The sequence below is a fragment of the Saccostrea echinata genome, unplaced genomic scaffold (genome assembly GCF_033153115.1).
Source record: "Saccostrea echinata isolate AGI-Se365-2 ecotype Australia unplaced genomic scaffold, CSIRO_AGI_Sech_v1 ptg000009l, whole genome shotgun sequence".
Taxonomy (NCBI): domain Eukaryota; kingdom Metazoa; phylum Mollusca; class Bivalvia; order Ostreida; family Ostreidae; genus Saccostrea; species Saccostrea echinata.
The window spans coordinates 9483682-9508634 of NW_026889758.1; the positions used below are offsets into that span (position 1 = coordinate 9483682).

The 24953-nt window shown below is 35.6% G+C and overlaps 2 protein-coding genes across 2 annotated transcripts in view; both read left to right on the forward strand.

Moving 5' to 3' along the window:
• The first annotated feature begins 6261 nt into the window (after positions 1–6261).
• Positions 6262–13746, forward strand: LOC133183265 (uncharacterized). The gene is made up of 3 exons (XM_061318224.1): positions 6262–6487; positions 11611–11759; positions 13579–13746. The coding sequence occupies exons 1-3, from the start codon at positions 6269–6271 to the stop codon at positions 13724–13726; spliced, it is 516 nt and encodes a 171-aa protein (XP_061174208.1). The 5' UTR covers positions 6262–6268; the 3' UTR covers positions 13727–13746.
• Positions 13747–17305: 3559 nt separating this feature from the next.
• The window catches only part of LOC133181545 (uncharacterized), a 28991-nt gene continuing 21343 nt past the window's right edge, over positions 17306–24953 (forward strand). Inside the window, exons 1-4 of the mRNA XM_061316031.1 lie at positions 17306–17342; positions 17432–17489; positions 17613–17784; positions 22158–22311. Coding sequence (XP_061172015.1) covers positions 17306–17342; positions 17432–17489; positions 17613–17784; positions 22158–22311 — 421 coding nt within the window. The remainder of the gene's footprint in view (positions 17343–17431; positions 17490–17612; positions 17785–22157; positions 22312–24953) is intronic.

The window sequence follows — 24953 nt, forward strand, 5'->3', positions numbered from 1 at the left end:
ATACCCGCTTCAACATAATTATTTCGCCTGTTGACATAAATATCTTGCATGTTAACATAATTAATTAGCTCACATGTTGATTGTTATAAGTTGCATGTCAACATAATTAACTCGCAAGTCGCATGTTAGGATTATTATGTTGCATGTATAATGTCAGGTAATGGCGTTAGTAAGAAAATAAGCCATATAAAAATCAGATTCATGTAGGCAGCTATGTAGACATAATACATAATTTTCTTGCATGTTGACATAACTATCTTGCATGTAGACATAACTTACATGTATATTGCATGTAGGAGGCAGAAGTATGCCACCATATAGCCATGACAATGAGAGTTCATATTATTATATATTTGATTATCAAATGATGATCAAAACTGAGTATAAATCGGTTATATTTTTATTATTTTGTATTGTTGGACTTTTCAGGCATCATATGTTGATTTCAGGAAACGCCATTCAATAGTCATTTTGTACACCCCTGTACTTATGCCAGACATTCAAAGGATATGAACTTCAAGTCCCTTATCAAAAATAAAGATATGTAAAAGTACGATTTACAATTCCCTTAGTTTTACGTCAGTTGATAAAACAATGAGACGTATCTTCCTTGCGTTTCTCTGTTTTTATGGTGAGCTCAAAACCATTATCATTTTTTTTATAACTCATGAAGAGCATATTTTTTCTTACACAAAACTTATGGTTTTATAGTTTCACGTGGACTGCCACCACTGACACCAGAACAGGAAGAGCTAGTGAGGCATCATGGGTAAGGCAAAACCAGATCCTAAAGAAACAGCAAGTAGCCTTCTTTAATCACTTAAACTTTTCTTGCACACAGTCACCAATTTTAATTATACCTTGTCACCAGAACATAAATTAATCAAAAATATATTTGCTGTGTGTCCTGGTTGCCATGGTAACAGATGGAAAAATTAAGATTTTCAGGTATTGAACCTTTATTGAGCCAAAAACAAGGACAAAGAAAACCAAATTGACCACTTACACGAACTAGAGTGTTCCAAGAAACGCACGCATCGCTTACTTTGTAGCTTCATTAAAGATGTGAATAAATCTAAGAGTAGTTCATACATTTGCCTGGAAAGAAAAAAAACATTCATGGATAGAATAAGACAGCGCTAGAATCTGACAATCAAAGTAAATATGGTTCTCCAACTCTTAAATGAATGATTGAATCAAATTGTTCAAAATAATTATATATCATTTTATTAATATGTGGAATGCAGAACCCGATGTATTTTCATAGTATTTTTAAAATGGTAAATGAATATCATACAGTATCAAAGTACAGTATCATGAGCTCATAAACATATATAAATGCTAATTATCAAAACCCTGTATCTCAAAATTCATAAGTCATCAGTTAAATTAAACTGCCCTTGGTATTTTTTGCAAAGTAGGTCAAAGGTTAATGTCAGGTGGATTGTAATGCTGGTATTTTTCATAATGCTTTATGACAAATTGTGCACATGCTAAAAAAGCATATTAGACCTACCGCTTAAATGTAAAAAGTATGCTGTATATCGGCGCTATGAACTACACGTATTTCGAAAAGTAGGTCAAAGTTCAAGGTCAAGTAGTTCGCATCATGGAAATTTACAAAAGCCATAGTGCCAAGCAAGATATCAAATCCATACCTCTTAAAGTTCTCTCGATATTAGATGTGACAGACAGACAGACGCCGGATAGTGATCCCTAAGTGTCGCTCTGCTCTGCAGGCGACACCAAAACATTCTACCTATTAGCCACTTTTGATGTAAAAAAAATCTTTGGAATATATCTATTAACAGCTAGTAACTAAACCTACATACATTTTATTTGCTGAAAAAAAGATCAGTATTTACTAACAATTATTATAGGAATTACACGAACAAACTAAATCGCCACTGGTAAAGAAACACTAAAAAACTAGTATCGCATCATCTCGGGTCTTTCCGTCAGAGGTCGGAAAAATAACCTCGAATGTGTTAACATCACTAAATGTTAAAATTTTATGCAAGATGGAGTCGCTTCCTATTTATTAAAGTATTGAAAAGACAGACTTAAAAGTCGCGAAACAACCACAACTTCAAGTATGATGCTGAAGCACCGTACCCATTTTTATATCAGATTCAGTTTGTTTTACACTTGAAACACATTCAAGCATTCATATGATTGTTTTCTGTAAACAAATTCACATTTCTTTTCAAATGTTTACAGAATAAAAGTCCTATCCTTATCGGGGAATAATACAACAAATCACCATGGCAAACGTTTGGCATTGAAGTATAAATACGTTGGGGCCAATGGGAATATTCAGAACACGCGGTATGGAGGGGACTGGTTGACTGTGGAGGCCACTACGGCAGTTAGCGAGAGGGGGCACTACCTGGTATCCTTTCCATCACTGGACATTTTTCTATATGTCACTATAAAAATTACTGCACAACAAATGATACTTCATAACGAGCATTTATTTCATTATCCAAAATTGCGCTGATCGAGTAAAAGACTATAATTTGCATGGATATGGTTTTTAAAAGAAAAAACTCAAAATATAAAATGACAAAAAATGAATTCATTGAAAGAATTTAAAAATACATACATATTTTTCTTTCATCAAATTCATTAATTCAGTGCAAATTAAAATCAGACTTCTTAAAACAAAGTTCGGACAATTTAAAAGAACTTTTAATCTCTCTAATACTGGACTGGATACTGAATACCTTTCTGTTCTTTACTACCATTTGTATTTCTAGGCAGCGTTGATCGCGGCCAGGATGACCAAGCATATGCCCTCCACTATCTTTAGTACACTAGCCAGATACGCAAAGATCTCTGTCTTTGCACATGGTCAGGATACTACCATCTTCCCCGAGTTTTCTGCTGAGAGGGATACAACTTGGTGTCGTAGTAAGAGTTATCTTTCGCTTCCTTTAGCTTGCTCTGATAAAATCGTTTTTTCAATTGTTTTCATCTTTTAGAATTGATTATAAAACCCAAAAGTTTATCAAGAGCCCCACCCTTACCCCAGCACATCTGACCAAGGGGTCATGCAATTCACTACTTTGGAAGAAGCACTCTTGCTCATCATAACTATACACTTAGCTTCTTTGCTTTTTAACCAGAAGCAGAAAAGAATATTTCCAAAGAAATTTTGCTTTTCACTATATAATCAATAGAGCCCCCCCCCCCCTTTTCACCCTTGACGCTGGGTAGCCCCGCCCTAGCACCAGAACCCTTGTCACTGGGGCCATGAATTTCACAATTTTGAAAGAGGCATCCTTGCTTATCATAACTATGTATTTAATTTGTTTAAATAATACCCAGGAGTAGAGAAGGTTTTCAAAGAAATAATGCACTTTCACTAAATGATCTATATAGCCCCACCCTAGCAACAGAACCCCTGACCCTGGGGCTATCAATATCACAATTTTGGAAGAGTCACTCGTTCTTATCATAACTGTGTATTTAATTTGTTTCAATTATACCCAGGAGTAGAGAAGAAGATTTTCAAAGAAATAATGCACTTTCACTATATGATCTATATAGCCCCGCCCTAGCACCAGAACCCCTGACCCTGGGGCCATGAATTTCACAATTTTGGTAGAGTCACCCTTGCTGATATAACTTTGTATTCAATTTGTTTCACTAATACCCCGGAGGTGAGAAGAAGATTTTCAAAGAAATAATGCACATTCACTATATGATCTATATAGCCCTGCTCTAGCACCAGAACCCCTGACACTGGGGCCATGAATTTCACAGTTTTGGTAGAGGGCTCAATGCTTATTACAATCATGCCAACAGTTTGACTGCTTGATGTCCAGGAGGAAAGATGAAGATTTTTAAAGATTGCATTAATTTTGGTAATTTTAGCCCCACCTCTCAGGGCTCCAGGGGACAGGGACCATGGAATTCAAAAATTTTGTTCCCCTTCATACATAGATGCAATATACTAATATTGGCTGAAATTTGTTCAGCGGTTTCAGAGAAGAAGCAGAAAATTTTCAAATGTTAACACTAGGGATGGCAATCAAATACAGAATTGCCAATCGGTTAACCGCATGACGTTCCGACCGATAAGTCGGTTAATCGTATCAAAAATTGTCGACATAGCTACACTCAAAAGTTTAAACTGTAAGACTACAAAGATGTTCATGTAGTAGTATTATGCTTATATTTATATATGATCAGAATACTACAGATATTGTAATTCAATTTTAAACTGAAGTTGCAGATGCATAAAAAAATTCAGAAAAGATGTCAAGGAAGTTCACCATAATCAAAATTAAGTCTGAATTATCGATTAACTTACGATGTGTTTTAGAATATAATTTGATAGGTAACTGCAAAGGATAGAAGAGGTATATTACACCTTTATAATCAGTACATAGTAGTCAACGATCATTTAATTAAAATCATTAAAGAAACACAGGGCAGGGCGTGTAACGACGTGTTTAAACAGCAATTAACGACTCGGAAAGTGACTAATTACATCCACTCAATCTGGGGGAGCTTTAATTATCTCCAAATCAGCTTATATAGATAGGCGAACATGCTAACATTTCATTAAATTTCATTTGTATTTTTTAAATCGAATTTTCAGGAAATTGTATTCAAATTTACAAATATATTTATTTTTTCCGACTTACCGATTACAGATTTTCTAACCGATTGCCATCGTTCCGACCGAGTAACCGGTAAACCGGTTACAAATTGCCATCCCTAGTTAACACACTACGCACGACGACGGACGAAAACAGATAGCAATAAGTCACCTGAGTGACCCAAGTGACCTAAAAAAGAAATGTGGTAAACAATAGGTCTTCAATCCAAATATAATAATCACTTAAGAATTTTAAAATCAAGGACGGTTCGATCAGTATCTGCTGTGCAACCCCCCTCCCCTCCCGACACCAATGATAGCCTTTAACGTCATCCCAACGGATGCAAATGAGTGTATTTAAAACTGTATTGGTATACTATCCCACTACAAATGTAGAACTTGGGTCAACTGATGCAGAGTCTGGGGATGCCATTGTCTTTAACGGATATGCCAATCTATTTTGTCCATTGCATGTTCAATGGGTTTAAATCTGGCGATTTAGATGACCAAGCCAGAACTAGATGCTGTAGCTCTGCAAGAAAGCACTCCCGACGAGCCGTATGTTGCTTTGTATTCAGATTGAAATATGGCTATAGAGATCAGAATGCTACATTATTGGAAACATATAATATGCAGGTAAGATATCATCCGAGTACCGTTGTGCCGTCAAAGTCCTTTGAATATCAACCAAATGGGCCCTGTTTGTATACAATACCGTTGCCTATATCATAACACTACCAACACTAAATATAGGTACCATCCTCCCGGAGGCAGTTTTCTGCAAAAATTTCATTACGAAGCTTATGCACTTCTTCCATCAGGCTTTACAATAAAAAATCTGGAGTCTAGCTAAACGGAACTGTTGAGCGGTGTAACTGAGGCCGTTCTCTGTTGGTCTGAGACCTTCAAAGTCGATATTGGCAGTCTTAAGGGTCAGAATAATGGCATGAATAAGTCCCCTGGCTCTAATTCTAGCAGTCTAATTCCCGTAGTCAATTTCCAAGGACCTTTTTTGATATTCTGTGCAGTTCAAGGAGAGTTAACACTGTAGACGACATTATTGTGGAACGCTGATGAAGATGATGCAAACCATCGAGGCGATCCTGTGCTGCTGATGTCACGCGTGGTCTGTTATATTTTGACGATCATTTGTTATACTTTATTGTTGGTATCTGTTTTATTTGTGAGTTTTGGTGCTTTTTGTATCATTAAAACCTTTTCCAATTGTAGACTGTGGTAGACCTGCTTCCACGCGCCCAATTTCCTTATTGTTTGTGCATCAATCAGATGTGGCATTTTTGATAGCTTAAATTTTCAAAAATACAAGAATAAAAAATATCGAGAACCCCAAGCTTTTGATAGACTTTTTGTACCTGAATGATATGGATCAGAAACCAACAAAAGAAAAGTATTAAAAAGACAAAATTTAAGCAATTTGTAAAATCAAGACTTATTGTCTGTGAGTTTTGTAGACTTGCTGTCTAGTTGACAATAGCCTTAAAATGATGTATTTCGCTGAAATAAATCGTGTAAAAAATTGCAAGACGACAAAACATTTTTATATTATTAATTGATTGCTAGTAATCATATTCATATTATGTGTTTCTTTATTTGAACAGTATATACAACATTTTGTATCCTCAAGATTGTCTAAAGTGAATGGTTTCAGATACATGTGCCGGTTCCTGTTACTCTACATGCACGGTAGATGGTCGGAAGTACACCACCCTGGCCGGGGTGGGAGGGAAGACCTGCAGTGTATTGGAGGATAACCTACTGTGTGATGCTTATGACCCGTACAGCCACACCTACAACGTCCTCGTTCACGAGTTTGCTCACACAGTCCACAGACACCTGCCGACCTCTATAAGAAGCCAGGTAAGACTGAAAATGGTTAGAACGTGCCCTTGGTTCTAACGTCTACATACTTTGGTGCTGTTATACTTAAACACAATCTGGCAAACTATGATGGTATATACAGATAATAAATGAAGTGTGTTTCAAATACATACATGGCTCATTCTGGATATTTGAATTCAACTTTTATCACGTGCACTTTTTATCACAATCACAAAGAGATCGGCCGCTCTTGTGGCCTATAATAATCCATATTTGGAACTAACAGTTTGCATTGAATAGTGCTTCTTGTAACCGAAAATAAGAGAAAAATGAATAACTTTGTCCTTCGTTATCACGAAAGGTGAAGATCTCGAACAGTAATCAAGCTCAAAATCCAAAATTAAACATCACAACTTAAGAGCAGAGCAAACAGGAATCCCTGGAAACATCAGGGCTGGGATCAGGTGTCATAAAGAAGTAAAGTTCTTCTGTCGATCAGTAACACTTGCCGTCTATTTTAATGGATCAGGTAAACGGAGTAACCATTAGACAAATCACTATGAAAATAACGTCTTGTCAATTTTCGTTAAAAATTGGCCGACCTCACAACAGATTGTAATTCCATGTTATTGTATCAACCTTATAATTTACGAAATATTTGATTAAACGAAATTATTGATATCCTTGTGACATCAACTTATTTGCCAGTAATCTGTCTTTGTGTAGAAATGGTTCCTACGCAGTACATGCACTTGCCTTACGAATAAACTGAGAGGCATGAACCCCGTATGCAAGTGATAAATAGGGATGGGGTAATCGTAGTCAGTTTTCATCGATTACAACTTGCTATGTTATCAAAAATCCATTTTTCTGATTACGACTAACTGTAATTATATCAATTATTTTTGTTTAGAATCATGTAAAAATGATTATTTTTAGCTCACCTGAACTGAAAGCTCAAATAAGCTTTTCTGATCACATTTTGTCTGGCATTCGTCTGTTTACCCATCTGTAAACTTTTTATATTTTCGATTTCATCTCAAGAACCACTGGGCCGATTTCAACCAAACTCCACAAAACGTACTTGGGTAAAGGGAATTAAAGTTTGTTCAATTGAAGGACCAAACCCTTTTTCAAGGGATGATGATTAAGAATTAGTGAAAAACTGCTGGCATCATTTAAAAATCTTCACAAGAACCAATATTGGCCAGACAAGGTGAAACTTACGTGAAAGCTTCATTACATAGTGTAAATTTAAGGGTTTTTTTTTCAAATCATGATCACGGAGGGGGGGGGGGGGATAGGGGGCCACAATGGGGAATCAAATTTTACATAGGAATAAATAGGAAAAAGTCTTTTGAAAATTTTCTTCTCAAGAACCACTGGGCCGATTTCAACCAAACCCCACAAAACATACTTGGGTAAAGAGGATTAAAGTTTGTTCAATTGAAGGACCAAACCCTTTTTCAAGGGATGATAATTAAGAATTAGTGAAAAAAAATCTTCACAAGAACCACTTGGCCAGAAAAGTGAAACTTACGTGAAAGCTTCATTGCATAGTGTAAATTTAAGTTTTTTTTTTTTTTTTTTTTTTTCAAATTATGATCGGGGGGGGGGGGGTGGGGGGGTTAGGGGGGCACAATGGGAAATCAAAGTTTTACATAGGAATAAATAGGAAAAAGTCTTTTGAAATATTTTTTCTCAAGAACAACAAAGTCATGATTCCTATAGCATCCTCAGGTAGTGTAGATTCAAATTTGTTCAAATCATGACCCCTGGAGAAGTGTGGGCCACAATAGGGGATAAATTTTTTACATCGGAAAATATAGGATAAAATCTTTAAAAACCTTCCCAAGAAAAACAAAGCAATGATTAAAATCATATTTGTAGTGAAGCATTCTCAGATAGTGTACATTCAAGTTTGTTCAAATCTTGACCCTCGGGTTGAAGATGGGGGCCACAATAGGGGGGGGGGGGCATTTTTTAAACTTTGGAATATATAAAGGGAAAACCTTCAAAATCTTCTCAAGAACAACAAAGCCATGTTTAGTCATATTTGTATGGAAGCATCCTCGGGTAATGCAAATTCAAACTTGTTCAAATAATGACTCCCGAGGTAGGGTGGGGCCACAATGGGATATTAAAGTTTTACATCAGAATATTTATAGAAAAAAATTCAAAAATCTTCTCAAGAACGACAAAGCCATGATTAGTCTTACTGATATGGAAGCATCCTCAAGTAGTGTTATTTCAAACTTGTTCAAATCATGACCATTGGTGTAGGGTTTGCGCCACAGTTGGGAGCCAAAGTCTTACGTAGGAATATATAGGGAGAACAGCTTTAAAAGTCTTCTTCTTAAGAGCACCAAAGCCATGATTAGTCATTGATATGGAAGCATCCTCAGGTATGTTCAAAACAAATCCGGGGTTAGGACGGGCTACAACAGTGGATCAAAGTTTTACATAGAAATATATAGGAGAAAAAAATCTGCACAATGGGAGGGTCATATTGACTCAGGTGAGCGTTGGGACCCATTGGCCATTTGTTTGATTATCTTATGGCATTGGTAAAATGAAATACGTCATACCTATTGATGAGATTCAGTGAATAATATTTTCAATCCGCATATGTGCCAATAGTGTTATCTTCTATTACCTTCAAAGATTTTTTTTTAAAATCATATCCACTCAAAAAGACATCGTTGATACATATCTAAATGCCGAATCGAAGGCCTCGGAGAATTTTTCTTCTCATAGAGGTTTTTCATTAAATTCTTTAAAAAGAATACAAAATCAGGTTTGCTTATAAAGGGGCAAAATTAGTAATCATGCAAATTCCAACAGATTGTTTGAATACATGGTGTCTAATCCAAAGACTTCATAGCTATTGTTTATAAGTCCAGAAACATTTTAATATCAACTTTAGAATACTTGTGTGTGGAATGATTATGATTAAAAAACTATTGAAGTTTTGTGGATTAGCAATTACAAGATACGAAAATAATCGACTTTCATTTTTAAAGAGGAAGCAGTTGTCTATGATATCAAAAAGCCTGGTTTATCTTTATCAGGAAGAATGGTTGTGCAAATGTTAAAAGGGTTCCTCTAAAATGTAATTGTTATAATGAGCTTTAACAAAGGCTATGCTGTTGCATGCTTTGTCAGCTGGAACCAGTTCTGACTCTCTACTCACTTCTGAATTACTGGGGACAGAAGGATAGATAGTACACAGTTTGCTATCAGCAATGTAATTCGAGATTTCAATATGCACCCAAGGGCGAGAAATTCTTTCCTTTCCAGCTTTGGGGTGAACTCAAGAAAGGTGCAATTAGATCGCCGATATTCCCCTAAGAGTGATTCGAGACAATTGATTTAAGTTCTGTTCTAAAACTTCTAAACAAAGTGTCATATAAACATGAAAGGATCTGTGAAGGAACTCGTGACGTTTGATTATGAAAATTGAACAAAGTCAAAGATCAAGGTAAACTTTAAAAAAAATGCTGATGGCAATAATGAGACGGGAAAATAACGAACAGCGACCATGCTCAAAAGTCAATTTAAGACCGCGGAACATTAACTGGCAAAATTGGAAATATGCAGCTTACGTCATTTCCATCTGTTACAGTCAAAACATTTAATGATAGACAATGAAATGGGCGGGTACAATTCGACACGGACGTCCGAGAAAACATTGGATTGAAATTCTAGTTTGAAATTTATTTTCAATCCACCTCAGCTACGCTAGAACGCACGGTGTTACTGATTGACCTAGAAGACAAATAAGTTGAAATATATATAAATCAGAATTTCTATCCCATGTTTTTAAAGAAATATAAAGAGACAAATATTTGATTTCTGTTTGGTATGTGTATGTGGGGTCGGGGAGGGGGTGGGGGGTGGAGGAGGCTGAACGATCTTGGAAAGGAATAAGAAAGTTTTCTTCTAGTTTGGACATCCCCTCCCTGTTTTTGTTTGTCAAACATTTTTCAGAGAACAAAAACTAAAAAATAAAAGCTCTTGTCATCCTAGAAATAAATATATTCTTCATGTGAAGGCATGATCTAACTCGACAATTTTTGACAGCCCCCCCCCCCTTTCTAGAATCAAATGGCCGTCCCCTGAAAAAAAATATTCTCTGTCTTCTATGACTTTGACGTGCCCTTAAAATTATAGGCTAAAAAACTCATATAAATATGAATTTCAGAAACATGTATTTGGGAATTGAATTTATTTGTCTTTTGGATCATAATTCACGCTTAAGGCTTGGAAACGGTTCAGGTGGATTGAAATTGAATTTCAATTTTTTTCAGTGAAGAAGAAAATAAATAATGTCTTTTGTCATCCTACAAATAATAAATAAATTCTTTTATGTGAGGCATAGCCATAAATAATCTGATTGGACAAAAATTGCAAGCTCCCCTCCCCCCTTTCTAAAATCAAATTACCGTCCCAACTTTTGTGTGTCCTCAAAATTGTTATACAATAATTTCAAACTATACGTATTTGGGAACTGAAATTGCGTATTTGTCGTTTCGATCATACAATTATAACTTTGCGAAAAATAGCTCAGGTGGATTAAAATGAATTTCGAATTGCAATTTCAATCCAATGTTTTCGCAGACGTCCGTGTCAAATTGTACCCGCCCATTTCATTGTATATCATCAAGTGTTTGACTGCGACATATGGAAATGACGTAAGCTGCATATTTCCAATTTTGCCAGTTAATGTTCCGCGGTCTTAAACAACACAAGTTGTGAGCACAGGCAACACAGACCTCTGGTCTTTTTTCTGCATAATATTTATAAAAATCCTATTCCAAGAGTTTATCTGTGTAAATGGATTTATCCCGCTTACACCACTGTGATAGTTATGTCAATGTATTATACATTTGTAAACCTGCACTGAAAAATAATAGTGCATCGTATGAAAAAAAATTAAGGCATGAAGGATCTCACATATATTATCGCAGTTTACAATTCTTTCAACCTGATGGAGTAGTTGCAAGTGTCAAGGCATTTGCGTATAGGTCACCAAAACTACATTCAATAAAATTTGTTTTAACATATTCCGAGTCTCTAATTTTGATTCTTAAAATGATGGTGTTTTGGAGATGTTTGTGTTTTTTGATTTGGAATAATTGTATTGTATGCTTCCTCCTCAGATTACTGCGGCCTATAATAACGCCCGTTACCATAGCCTTTGGACTGCCAGTTCATACGCCATGTCTAATGAACGTGAGTACTGGGCCGAGGGTTCTGGGTCCTTCTTCATGGTGGACAAACATCAGACGGCTACTGGAGGAATGAACACGTGAGTACTGTAGAGGAACCGTCTGGTCGACTGGTCGAGTGAAATGCTTAATTTTATAATGAACAGCCCGATTGTGTGATAAATTGGTGTTCATATCGTATCACTCTCGGTTTGACAGTTCAAAACTTTATACAGATATTCCATTGAAAAAGTAGGTTTTATATCTTTAAAGGTTCCATAAATTGCATGATTCTTCCAAAGTACTGCCTAAATTTAAAAATTTTCATTTTGCCACTGCATTTACCGACATCAAAATGGAAAATTTCTGAAGTTTTATCTTTTTTTACGTGCAGAAATTGTCTATACTGATTTAACTCTCCATATACGTTATGTTGGACATTAGATTAATTATGTAGGATAACGCATATCCGAACATATATTAATACAAACTCAACAGGTGTGACCCAAAAGTTAATAACCCATTCTTAACACCTAGACATCCAAAGCCTGACCTGTACCATTTCTTTGCGCTTCAAAACTTTAAATAAAATTTAGGTTATGGAGAAATAACATTCAAAGCAAATATATTTCAAAGATACCCTAAAATGTACTGTATATGTGGATATTTCATACAAGTTTAATGAATTATAATTGATATAGGCAATAATTTTGCACATTTTTAAATTGAGAAAAATAGATGGTCCACATGTATTTAAGTTCACCCAAGTATTTTGTCATGGGTTTCTATCTTTCGTTGTATGTTGTGTGTCAGTAGTAAACTTGTGAATATGTCACTAAGCAAGTGCGGTTTAAGACTCGAATACATGTTCAGTGATAAAAATGATTTTTTTTTTTTCATTGAATTCGTCATAATGTGTTTCCGGTATCCGTAGATTCTACATAAAAGAACCCATATTTATGAGTCCCAAACCACATGTGGAGCCAATGTGTACACTATTTATATTTGAAATCACAAAATTTTTAACATAAGAACTTGCGACTGTTCAAGTCTGTATACAACCATTCCCCACGATAAATTAAAGTCCAGGCTTTTTGACATCATTGACATCTGCTTTTTCAATTAAAATGGAACTCGTAAATTTACTTAACTTGTCATTGGTCATTTGCAAAATTATTCTGATTGTACACACAAGTACTCTGAAGTTGACATTAAAAAGATGCTTGACCTTCTGATTGACAATATCTATGTGGTTTTTAGAGAACAGGTCTTTAAACAATCTTTTGGAATTCTCATGGGTAGCAATTGCTCCCCGTTGTCAGCAGACCTATTTTTGTATTATATGGAGCAGAATTTATTCAAAATCTTATACATGAGAAAAAGAACTCTTGCTGCTGCCTTCAACTCGACATTCCATATATCGACGATGCATTATCAATTAACAATAGTTACTTCCATTCATGTTTCATATTTAGATATTTTACTAGAAAAAGGCGTTAATGGTAATCTAACAACAATCTAACAACAAAACTTTATGATAAATGCGATGACTAACTTTTTAATCGTCAATTTCCCTAACTTATGCAGCAATATACCCTTATCACCTGCATGCTCAGTTGATTCGATACCCAAAAGCATGCTCTATGTATGAAAAGTTCTAATACGAAGTAAGTTATTGAAAAACAAGTTGATGAAACAAGAATATCAACAGTCTCATTTAAAGACATCATTTCGTAAGTTCTATGGTCGATACAATTACCTTTTCAGCAAATACAGTCTGTAATTAAGTCATTTGCTGACTGACGTTTTTCATACTTATTGTAAACAGATAGGTTTTGAGTTTGAGCCCTGCTGGACCGGAGGAGCGATTTTTTTTTTGTGGACACTACCAAATACTTATTATTTTACATTTATCAACAGATGTGGACACACCCATTGTCAGACAGAACAGGAAGCCCGTTATTACATTTACCAGAGAGACCCCAAGCTGTACTACGCCCTATCTTACGTTTTCCTTAACTACCAGTATTCGGTGCCGTCTTATTTAGCCACTTGTGTTACGGGGTGACAATAAAATTGATTAAACCTGTACTAAAATTGTCATTTCATGTTTCATGTGATGTTTTAATGCCATTACAGTACACAATTATGATTAAGTTTTGCCTAAGATTTTTATTTGTATATTTTTAGCTGTATACAGCAAAGCTATGATAAGTCATATTTATATGGAAGCATCCTCAAGCATTGAAGATTGAAGTTTGTTTAAATCATGACCCAGGGGTTGGGTCTGGCTACAATGGGCTATCAAAGTTTTACATTGGAATATTAAGGAAAAATCTTTAAAAATCTCAAGATCAACAAAGCCATGATCAAGCTCATTTATATAGATGTATCCTAAGGTAATGTAGGTATTAGTTTGTTCAAGTCATGTCCCCTGGGGGTAGGGTGGGGCCACAAGGGGCGATCAAAGATTTACGTAAAAATTTATCGGAATTTTTTTTTCTCATAAACAACATACAATGATTAGTCATCTTATATGAAAGCATCCTCATGTAATGTAGATTCAAGTTTCTTTGAATCATGGTCCAAAAGGGTAGGTTGGGGACACAATGGGCGATCAAAGATTTACTTGAGAATATATTGGGAAAATCTATTCAAAATCTTCTTCTCAAAAACAGCAATGCCTTGATTAGTCATATTTTAAATATGAAAGCATCCTCGGGTATTGAAGATTCAAATTTGTTCAAATCATGAGCCCAGGGTGGGGCCACAATGGGCGAACAAAGTTTTACATAGGAATATATAGCGACAATTTTTGAAAATCATCCTTTCAAGAACAACAAAGTGTGATTATTTCTAAATATTTGAAAGCATCATCAGGTAATGTACTTTCAATTCAACATTCAGCATCCTCAGGTAGTGACAATATAATTTTGTGCAAATCATGACCAGCTGGATGAAGGTAGGGGCACAATATGTGATCAAAGTTTTTTATTATACCTCTACTGACTGTTCACTATATAAAAGTAAATCGATATATTTTGCTGATTCCCTGAAAATCACCGTAAATGGACTGATTCCCTGCAAAAAGGTGCATTACTTTGAAGAACTGATACACGCCTATTCGGATAACCTAGCAATTTCTTTTAATCGTATGAAAAGTACCGATATGTTCCAAATAAAATCATGAATATTCATAATGGAGTTCAGTTCAAGTTATATATACATGTAAGGAGGCGGGGCCTAATTTATACGGGAAAGAGTATCGTGTTATTGTGACGTCAACATAGTAAACTAATGTACACTGAGATCTAGACGGATCTAGTGACTCTGGTAAGCATTGAGACCGAAGAACTCTCGTTTTAGGTTTCCTATAGCGCAAAACTTGGACACTGCCATTCCTTCTGTAATATTGGGTACCGATCTCTTGAAAAAAAAATATAGGATTTTAACATCACATTACAGTGTACATTCTACATTACAGTATTACATTGTGCCATTGTGCGTCTCCTATTTTATGCCCTTATCGGGTAGATATTATCTGGGGTTCCCCATAGCAAAAAAATGGACTTTGCCATTATACTTATATGGGAATGGGGTGTCATTTTGTGAGCGCTGTGCTCACAGTACCCCTAGTTTTATTTAGATAACACTGGACATGTATTCGAAAGTCTTTTTCTACGAACTTCATCATATTGACATCTCCTAATCAGCAAAGAATACCACTGCTTCTCTTTATGTGTATATATATAAGGAAAAAGTTGGGGGTTTCATTTTCGTAATTTTACAATATAATGTTGTGTCAAAGCTGATAGATGATAACGATGACCTATCATCAGGGCACCTACTTTAGTGTGTTCAATATTCTTTCTTGAGGAATTGATCCATCGAGTTCAATTTTGAACGTTAAATACATAATGTAGAACTTAAATCAACAATTATTCATGTACATGTACATATATTAATTTAAATTTGAATGTCATCATTAAACACACTGATCTTTCCCAAACTTATATTCCAAATGCGTAATCTTAAATTTAATAACATGTCTATATTTTTTGTCTCGTATTCATCGATTAGATTGAAGAAGTTCTGTTTCCTGAAACAAAATATTCCAATCAATGAGGGAGGAGTGGGGGTATGAAAGTTTAGACATGGAAAACTGATTAAAGTCATGCCTTCAATTTTAGGACACTGTTAATCTTTTCATAAGTTCCCAATTTGAACATGCCCACGACTAGTTCTTTTACTTTAAGCCATTAGATCGTTCTGATAGATATAGAATGACCTCAAATTGGTCATTTACATGTAACCTACCTTTTCACTGTCATTTGTGAATGAAAAATACGTCACAATTTGTCATGCACTTTCAAAGAAGTAATTCACTTAGATATCGGAAAAATAAACTTAGCCAGATTGCTGTAAAAGTTTTATCAGCCAATGAATTGATCGGTCGATGTATGTTGTGCAACTGTGCCCTTCGAGAATTTTTTACTTATACAAAGCCGTCATGGATTTATATATATATATATATATATATATATATATATATATATATATATATATATATATTGTTTTACGTCCCGTTTAAGAATTTTTCACTCATATAGACAAGCGGTCATAAACATGTAAGCTTATGTAGAGCGCTCGCCCCGTAATCGGAAGGTCGTGAGTTCGAATCACGGCCGCGACTGACCTAAGTCGATAAAACAATGGTAGCAACTGTTCCTTCGCCAAGCGCTCGGCACTTTGAAGTGAAAGTTCCGTGTCCTTCGGATGAGACCTTAAAAACCGAGGCCCTGTATCACGGCAGCCGTTGGCACGATAAAGAACTCTCACTGCTCAATGGCCCTGAATGCCGAGTAAAGGTCTAAATTTGAAGCCATTCACCGGTATATGGTGACGTCTCTATATGAGTGAAAAATTCTCGAACGGGACGTAGAACAACATACAATCAATCAGTCAATCATTCTTACAAAAATCTCACTGTATATCGGTGATGGGCTTCAAATTTAGACCTATACTCGGCAATCTGGGCCATTAAGCAATGGGGGTTCTTTATCGTGCAGGGGACAGGGTACCTTGCTTTTGAAGGTTTCATCCGAAAGATCCGTGAATTTCTTTCACTTCTAAAGTCGGTCTTAGGTTTGACGCCATACGGCAAACGAGAATAGAACCCGGGCCTCCCGATCACGAAGCAAACGCCCTTTCCACCAGGATTCCTTACTCGGTGCCAATGTATTGACAGATGTTATTACACTTGAAAATGGAACATTAGCTTGTTTGACATTCAACATTTAATGCTTATCCGCAGTTCATTTTTTAAGCTTCCATACATGTATGTGTCCTGCAAAAAATGTATTTTTTTTCCCCAAAGAACCCTAGCTCGACTTTGATAAAGCAGTCTGTATAAAAAATTGCATTTTTGTTGTACATTTTGAAACAAAATGTACCTTATACCAATTTTTTTTTTATGTCTAGCACACCCCCAAGCTGCACTGGAAGAACATAGCATTTATTATCATTGTGTATACACTTCAATATTGACCTTTGAATTTATCCAGTTAAATATGGAATGCTCTACATATTTCTTATCAATATATAAAGAGAGAGAGCCCAAGACACTTTAGCAAATATTCCCCTTACAATGAAGCTCATCTTCTTCGGGCTTCTGTGCACTTATGGTATATGTGTTTATTTTTTTATATAATGATAATAATAGTAAGAAAAAAAAACTTTTTTTATGTGTGATTAACAAGCAAGTGTGTTTTAGTTGTGTGCGCTTTGCCGCCATTGACTCCAGAACAAGAGGAGCTGGTGAAACAGCATGGGTAAGTATCTAGAGGATTGATTGATAGATTGTATGTAGTATCTAGAGGAACAAGTGCACGTAAGAAGCATTGATTGGTTTGTCATTATCATAGCTACTTTTTATCGTAATTTCTACTTTATAGATTGAAAGTACTATCCTTATCGAGCAATAACACATCATATTATCATGGCAAACGCGTGGCGCTGAAGCACAAGTACGTGGGAGCTAATGGGAACATACAGAACACGCGGTATAGCGGGGACTGGTTGGCAGTGGAGGCCACCACAGCCGTCAGCGAGAGGGGACACTACCTGGTATGTTTTAAATGCAATCCATATAATAACTTCTAAATCCTTTCACGAATTCAAATAACACTTTTTGGGGGAAACTGAGAATGACCCTTTTACTAAAGGTTGAAGTAGAGAAAGCAAATGCTTCAGATCCATCCTGAAAAGCCTTGGGAAAAGCTACCTATACAAAATACTAGACAATATATAATTGTTATATCTGTAAATATTGCTTCCTATGTAAATCTATACTTTAAAAAGTCCATATTTTTTTCTGAGGGATCCAAAATAAATTGACTGAGATGTTAGACTGTCGATGAGATATTGGACTGCTAAGACTTTTTTTACACCACACTATAGCGGAATCAGCTATATCTTGTCAATTGTAGCAAACATGGATTCAATCGCAAGATATGTCAAAATTAAAAAAAAAAATAACAAAACATTTATATGTGTTCTCGTGCAAAATGCGTTTTGTCGACCCCTCGAACCTTACGGCCTCAGACAAACATTTTGGTTGTTGGGTTAGACAAAAAGCATGTTGCCCCCGAACCTCAGTAAATGTATGATATTGCATGTTTTGGAGGGTAACAGTTGAAAACTTGAAATAATGACACTCTGAGAGAAAACTATTGTCAACTGACGCATCTGCCGAGGTTGACAATAGTTTTCCGAAGGGTTTCAATTTCAAGTATTGCCCTCCAAATCAGGCACTATACTACTGTAACTATAGTAAGTACTTTGATTTAATTTGAAACTTTACTTTAGAATTTATTGTGATTTCAGATCTTAAGATCTCTTGAATTCAATACCAACTAGATATCATTGAGATGGTGGCCATCTCAAAGGGCCCCGCTTTCAGCAACGAACATGAAAATCTAAGGTAGCTGAAAAGAGTTTATTTTGAAGAGGAACACTTGTGTACCATTAAGGGATGTGTTGTTTGAGTCTAAAGGGCTTCTATGTCATCCTTGTTATAATAAAAAATGGCATGAAAATCAAAAGTGCTCCATACCCTCTATCAAAAAGCAGCACAAAAATCACAAATGTTGCATATCCTCTATGAACACTATTGCATATATATCAAAATATGGAAGGAAAATCACAAATGTTCTGTACCCTAAATCACTTGGTAAAGTTTGAGGCTGACTGGACTTAAGAGAAAGAAACCATGTACCGAACAAAGATTTTTAACAGAGAGGCTATTTTTGACCTTGACCCTTGACCTAGAAACTTCGTTCAAGGTCACTGCACATCCATTGACCAGTGGCACTCTGAGAGTGAAGTATGAGCCACATTGGACCAAAAGGAGAGAAGATATGCTCTGGATGAGGATTTTTCATATAATTCTGCTATGACCTTGACCTTAGACCTAGAAACATGTTTCAAGGTCACTACACACTCTTTACCTGAAGGCACTCTGTGCGTGAAGTATGAGCCAGATTGGGCCAAGGAGAGAGAAGATATGCTCTGAACAAGAATTTAAACAGAGGGGCTATTTTTGACCTTGACCCTTGACCTAGAAACTTTGTTCAAGGTCACTGCACATCCATTGACCAGTGACACTTTGTGAGTGACGTATGAGCTACATTGGACCAAGAGGAGAGAAGATATGCTCCAGACAAGGATTTTTCATATAATTCTGCTATGACCTTGACCTTAGTCCGAGAAACATGGCTCAAGGTCACTGCATGCCCTTTACCCAAAGACACTCTGTGGATGGACTATGAGCCAGATTGGGCCAAGGAGAGAGAAGATATGCTCTGGACAAGAATTTAAACAGAGAGGCTATTTTTGACCTTGACCCTTGACCTAAAAACTTTGTTTAAGGTCACTGCACATCCATTGACCAGTGGCACTCTGTGAGTGAAGTATGAGTCACATTGGACCTAGAGGAGAGAAGATATGCTCCGGACAAGGATTTTTCATATAATTCTGCTATGACCTTGACCTTAGACCTAGAAACATGGTTCAAGGTCACTGCACACCCTTTACCCAAAGACACTCTGTGGGTGAAGTATGAGCCAGATTGGGCCAAGGAGAGAGAAGATATGCTCCGGACAAGAGATCTCGGACGGACAGACGGACGTTAGGACAGACTGATCACTATAGGGCGCCCGCAGAGCGGGGCCCTAATTATGTTCAATATGGAAATAATATGTAAATATTCAAATGACATTTCCATTTAATATAAAAAATGTACATGTATGGCCGTAGGAACCGGGGGGGGGGGGCGTGTCCCCCCCCCCCCCGCAATAATTTTGCCGATATATAGAATACTATAGAAAACATAGCTACTAATATGATTGTGCTCCCTCAATAAAAACGTCTGATTCCTAGGGGCCTGACATGTATGAATTGGAGAACTTATAATATAACAATCTGAAATCCATATTAAAAATACTTTGATCTACTATAGTAAAAACTTTGATTTACCAGAATAAATACTTTGATACTATTGTAAACAATATTGTTAAATATAACTATTGTTAAATATAGTACTTTTTAAGGGTTCTTCCTGAGACTTCTCATTAGCCAACTCATCTTTTGGAATGTGCAGAAAGATTTTGAAATTTTCATTTTTACCCAGGGGGCTAAATGGGGGTCAAAAAACAGGGTTTTTTTTGTTTTGTTTGTTTGTTTTTTGTTTGTTTGTTGTTGTTTTTTTTTTTTTTTTTTTTTTTTTTTTTTTTTTTTTACAAAAACTTGGTTCCCTGAACCCCTCTTACTTTTTTCGCAGCAGTCCGCCATTCATATTTTGGAGTATGATTGAAATTGTCCTGAAGATGTGCTATAAGGTTTCAGAATTTCGATTTTCACCCTGTGAGCAATCAGTGGTAAAAAAAAATGATGTTTTTCTACAAAAGACTGGATCCCTTGGCTCCTCTTTCATTTTTTGCAGTAGCCAACTCATCTTTTGATTGGGATTGTCCTGTAAATATGCAATAAAGATTTAGAATTTCAATTTTCTTCCTGGGGCGATTGAGTCTCAAAAAGTAAAATTTTCTAAAAAAAAAAAAAAAAAAAAAAAAAAAGGTCCCGAGAACTCTTATAGTTTTCGCTGTAGCCAATTCATATTTTTTTGAAATTTGATTGGGAGTGTCCTGTTGATGTACAATAAGGTTTCAGAATTCAGATTTTCACCTTAAGGGATGATGGGGGAGGGGGAGGATGTCAGAAAAAGACTTTTTTTCCTACAAAATCCTGCTTCATTTAACTTCTCTTAGATTTTTTGCAGAAGCCAAATCAACTTTTGGATGGTGATTGGTGGTGTCCTGTAGAAGTGCAATAAGGTTTTAGAATTTCAATTTTCACTCTAGGGAGCTAACTGGGGGTCAAAAATGATGGGTTTTTTTAAAAAAATAAAATCGGGTTCCTTTATCTCGTCTAACATTTTTCACAGTAGTCGAATCAAATTTTAGAATATCCTGTAGATGTTCATTTAGGTTTCGGAATTTCGATTTTCACCCTGGGAAAGACTGGGAACAGAAAACGGCCTTTTTGTTAATCATAGAATTTTTTTTCTATTTGTTGTTTTCAGACTCGGACTCAAGCTATCAAAACGCACAAATGCGTGTTGAGAATTCTACGACGAACCCTACGTACATTAATACACGCATATGACATTATCATTAAAACACCTGTTGTCAAGTGTGATGCTTGTGCTGAAGCTAACAATAAGAACTGGTTAATGCTTCTTAACCAATCAGATTTCAAAATTAAAATGAAAGTATATTAATAATAAATAGATTGTTACAGCTACCATTTGTAATGGGTTTTTGGAGATTGGTGCATTGACAACATATGTATTCAGTTTCATTTTTTTTTATTCAATGGAAGTCACATACACAAAGTAAGACGGGTGCCTGCTGGTACAGGTTACTTGGAGTTGGGTAAAAATAGGAACAATATTATCTGTTATCTTCTACATATGCATCAAACTGACTACACATATGATAATTTATAAAATATTTAAAGCATTCTTTTCTAAATTGCCATACAGTGCACTGAATACTGCTTCAAGCAAGTAGATCTGCATTATTTAAAAAAAAAACTGCAAAATAATTCAAACTACTTATTTGGCTCTTCTTTTTGAGTGTTTTCACACAAATTCGCTTATCAATATGAAGTCATGTACATACACATGTTTAAGAGTACATGTATGCTTCCGTCTTATAAATAATTTCAAATAACTTACTATCTGAGTCATGACTTTGTCATCATCTTTATCTGTGGAAACATACTGAACTTTGATTTTGCCAAACCTATGTATATTTACATCTCTGTAGAACTTTTTTTTCAAAGACTGCTTCCCAGCAAGTGCATAAAATGCAATTAATAGCTTTATCTTAAATGTTTCGACTTGTTTTGGTTTTTTTTAAAACACGGTTTCATTTAAGGCAGCCTTGATCGCGGCCAGGATGACCAAACACATGCCCTCCTCCATTTTCAGTGCTGTAGCTCGGAATGCCAAGATAGCAGTCTTTGCCCATGGTCAGGATATAACTATTTTCCCAGAGTATGCTGCTGAGAGGGACACGCCCCAGTGTCACAGTAAGCTGTTTAGGATCCCATTAAGCTGTCTAAGGACACAATAAGCTGTCTAAGGTCACAGTAAGCTAAGGTCACGTGAGCTGTCTAAGGTCACAGTAAACTGTCTAAGGACACAGTAAGCTGTCCAAGGTCACAGTAAGCTGTTTAAGGCCATAGTAAGCTGTCTAAGGTCATTATAAGCTGTCTAAGAAAATCTCTTAGTGACCTCTGAAATTTAGGCGCCAGTTGGCTCCTAATCAAAACAATTTAGTCGCCAATGCAAAGTTTTAGTTAGCTGCAGAACTGTAGCTCTCCGAAAAAAAAATTGACAGACCAGAGAGCTACAGTGCAACCCATAGAAAAAACTGTATATTTATTGCGCACAAAAAAGTGCGCTGTTTCTCGATTTATTTCTCCGTATTTTTAAACTGCAATCTCAAAATATTACTGACCGTGTGTTCCTAACACATTTTTGCACTATTTCCACATCAAAACATTTCCTATAACCGTTGTTATTAGGTCTCCTGGACCTGAAATTAAGACTATCCAAAATTTCGCCTGTTAATACTGCCATTTTGGGTGGCTAGACAGTTCGGCCAAACGCACTTCGTAAAGATGTCAACTACAAGAGTAGTCGATAGAGGTGTAAGGAATTTTTTGAAATCGAGCTTTTTTAGTGCAGCTGAGGTAAGAATTTGGAGAAATAAACCCAGGACCGAGCGCAATTTGTTGTGCGCAATAAATAGTTTTTTTCTATGGGTGGCACTGTAGTTCTCCGGTCTTTCATTTTTTTTCGGAGAGCTACATTTCTGCAGCTAAGTTTTAGTCGTCGAGCAAATTTTTCTTAGGCGCCAATTTTAAGAGCTGAAACGAGTCAATATAGAGACTGATGGGGTAGGCATGAGATGGGGTTTCTAGCGAGACTATCTTTGCCATCACCCCCCTCAAATCGTAATAGTGAAGTAGGAGATACAGTAACAAGGAAATGTTCAAAGTAAACTTGTAAAAAGACCGTTTTTGATTTGCAAATATTTTATACTTGATTGAAACCCAAGCCCCCCTGTTTTTTTTTTTTTGTTTTTTTTTCACTTTTTACTGTCCACATTCTACATGTATCAAAGCATTTGCCAGAAAAATAGGTTGTTTTTTTTTAAATCGTAGAGTAAAAATTACCATAAAATATAAGCCAGTTAAATGCTTAAAGATTTTAACTTAAGCATGCCTGTAAACTCTTATATTTAGAAAAAAATCGATCATTTATTTTTACGAAAGGTGGATTTAATGAAATATATTTAAAATTATAATAATATCGAGGATTGTTTACATTATTAATATATAACATTTTATGCTCGTCCGTACAATTACAATCTAACACTAATGTGTAGAAGATATATCTAATGAGTGAGAATTAAATTGGCAAACAATTGAACACATCACCCGTCCAATTTACTACATTTCATGTCCATTTTTGGGACCAAAAATTACTAGAGTCAGCTATGTCTTATTGGTCTTCGTGAGCTCTGTTTGCACGTGCGCTTACAGATAAAACAAACAATGAAGGTGACAAAAAATATAAAGAAATCTTCAGAAAAATATTTTAGAAAATGTTTATAGTTCCGAAATTTGACGATTGCCGCGTCAATTTAAATTTTTCGGCAGTTTGGCTAGTTATGGACAAATTTTAGGCGCAAATCAAAAAGTTCAGGTGCCATGGCGACTACATTAGAACCCTAGTAAGCCCTGCTAAGGTTATAGTAAGCTGTCTAAGACTCACTTGCTAAAGTGAGCTGTCTTAGGTCATAGTAAGCTAAGACTCTAAGGTCATAGTAAGCTATCTAAGACTATAAGGTCATAGTAAGCTGTCTAAGACTATAAGGTCATCGTAAGCTTTCTAAGACTCATAGGCAATAGTAAGCTGTCTAAGACTATAAGGTCACAGTACTAAATTAAGCTTTCCTTCCTTAATCTTTGGTATAATTCTTGAACTGGTTTCTTAATTAAAATTGTTAGTCCAATTAAAATTTATTCAAAACGCCAACCTTCATTGTCTTTATATTATTGTTCAAAAATGAAAGATATTCATGAATTGTTTTACAGCCTTTTTTTAATTCTGAAGAATATGTTATATTTCTTCATTTTTTGGGTCTATTTCATGCTTATCTTCTAATCGAATTAATATTACTGAAGAACTATTTTTTCACGATTATTGTTTGCAAGAAAAAAAGCACATATACGTATAAATGATATTAAAATATCTGCCGAAATGCACAGGAAGATGACAATTAATCTTATAGAGTAAATGATGAATGTGTTATAGATTTAGCGTGGAGGATTTTCCCGCCATATTGGAGGTAACTTTAATTTTAACTTTTTTTTTACTTTTGAAATTAATAACTTTCAAATTAAACATGTAAGGCAGGAATATATGGGGATTAATCTTTACAATATGAAAATTTAAACTATTGAAGCATATTCTGAAGAAAATTAATGTTTTCTACACTTCAATAGCCAGTATGACATGTGTGTATGTTAGCCAAATAAAATTTGAGCTCAAATATATGTTGACTAATGGGAAAAACCTCTTGCTTAAATCACATCTATTGCACAAAAAATATTTTCTACAAGAATTTATTTTTGCGCTTAATTAATTGCAGTAAAATAAT

What these genes read in the sequence shown, in the direction of transcription:
- LOC133183265 (XM_061318224.1), top strand. Translation starts at nt 6,269, where the DNA reads ATGGTTTCAGATACATGTGCCGGTTCCTGTTACTCTACATGCACGGTA. An exon ending in CGACCTCTATAAGAAGCCAG is followed by an intron (nt 6,488 to 11,610) that starts GTAAGACTGAAA and finishes CTTCCTCCTCAG; the next exon opens with ATTACTGCGGCCTATAATAA. An exon ending in GCTACTGGAGGAATGAACAC is followed by an intron (nt 11,760 to 13,578) that starts GTGAGTACTGTA and finishes ATTTATCAACAG; the next exon opens with ATGTGGACACACCCATTGTC.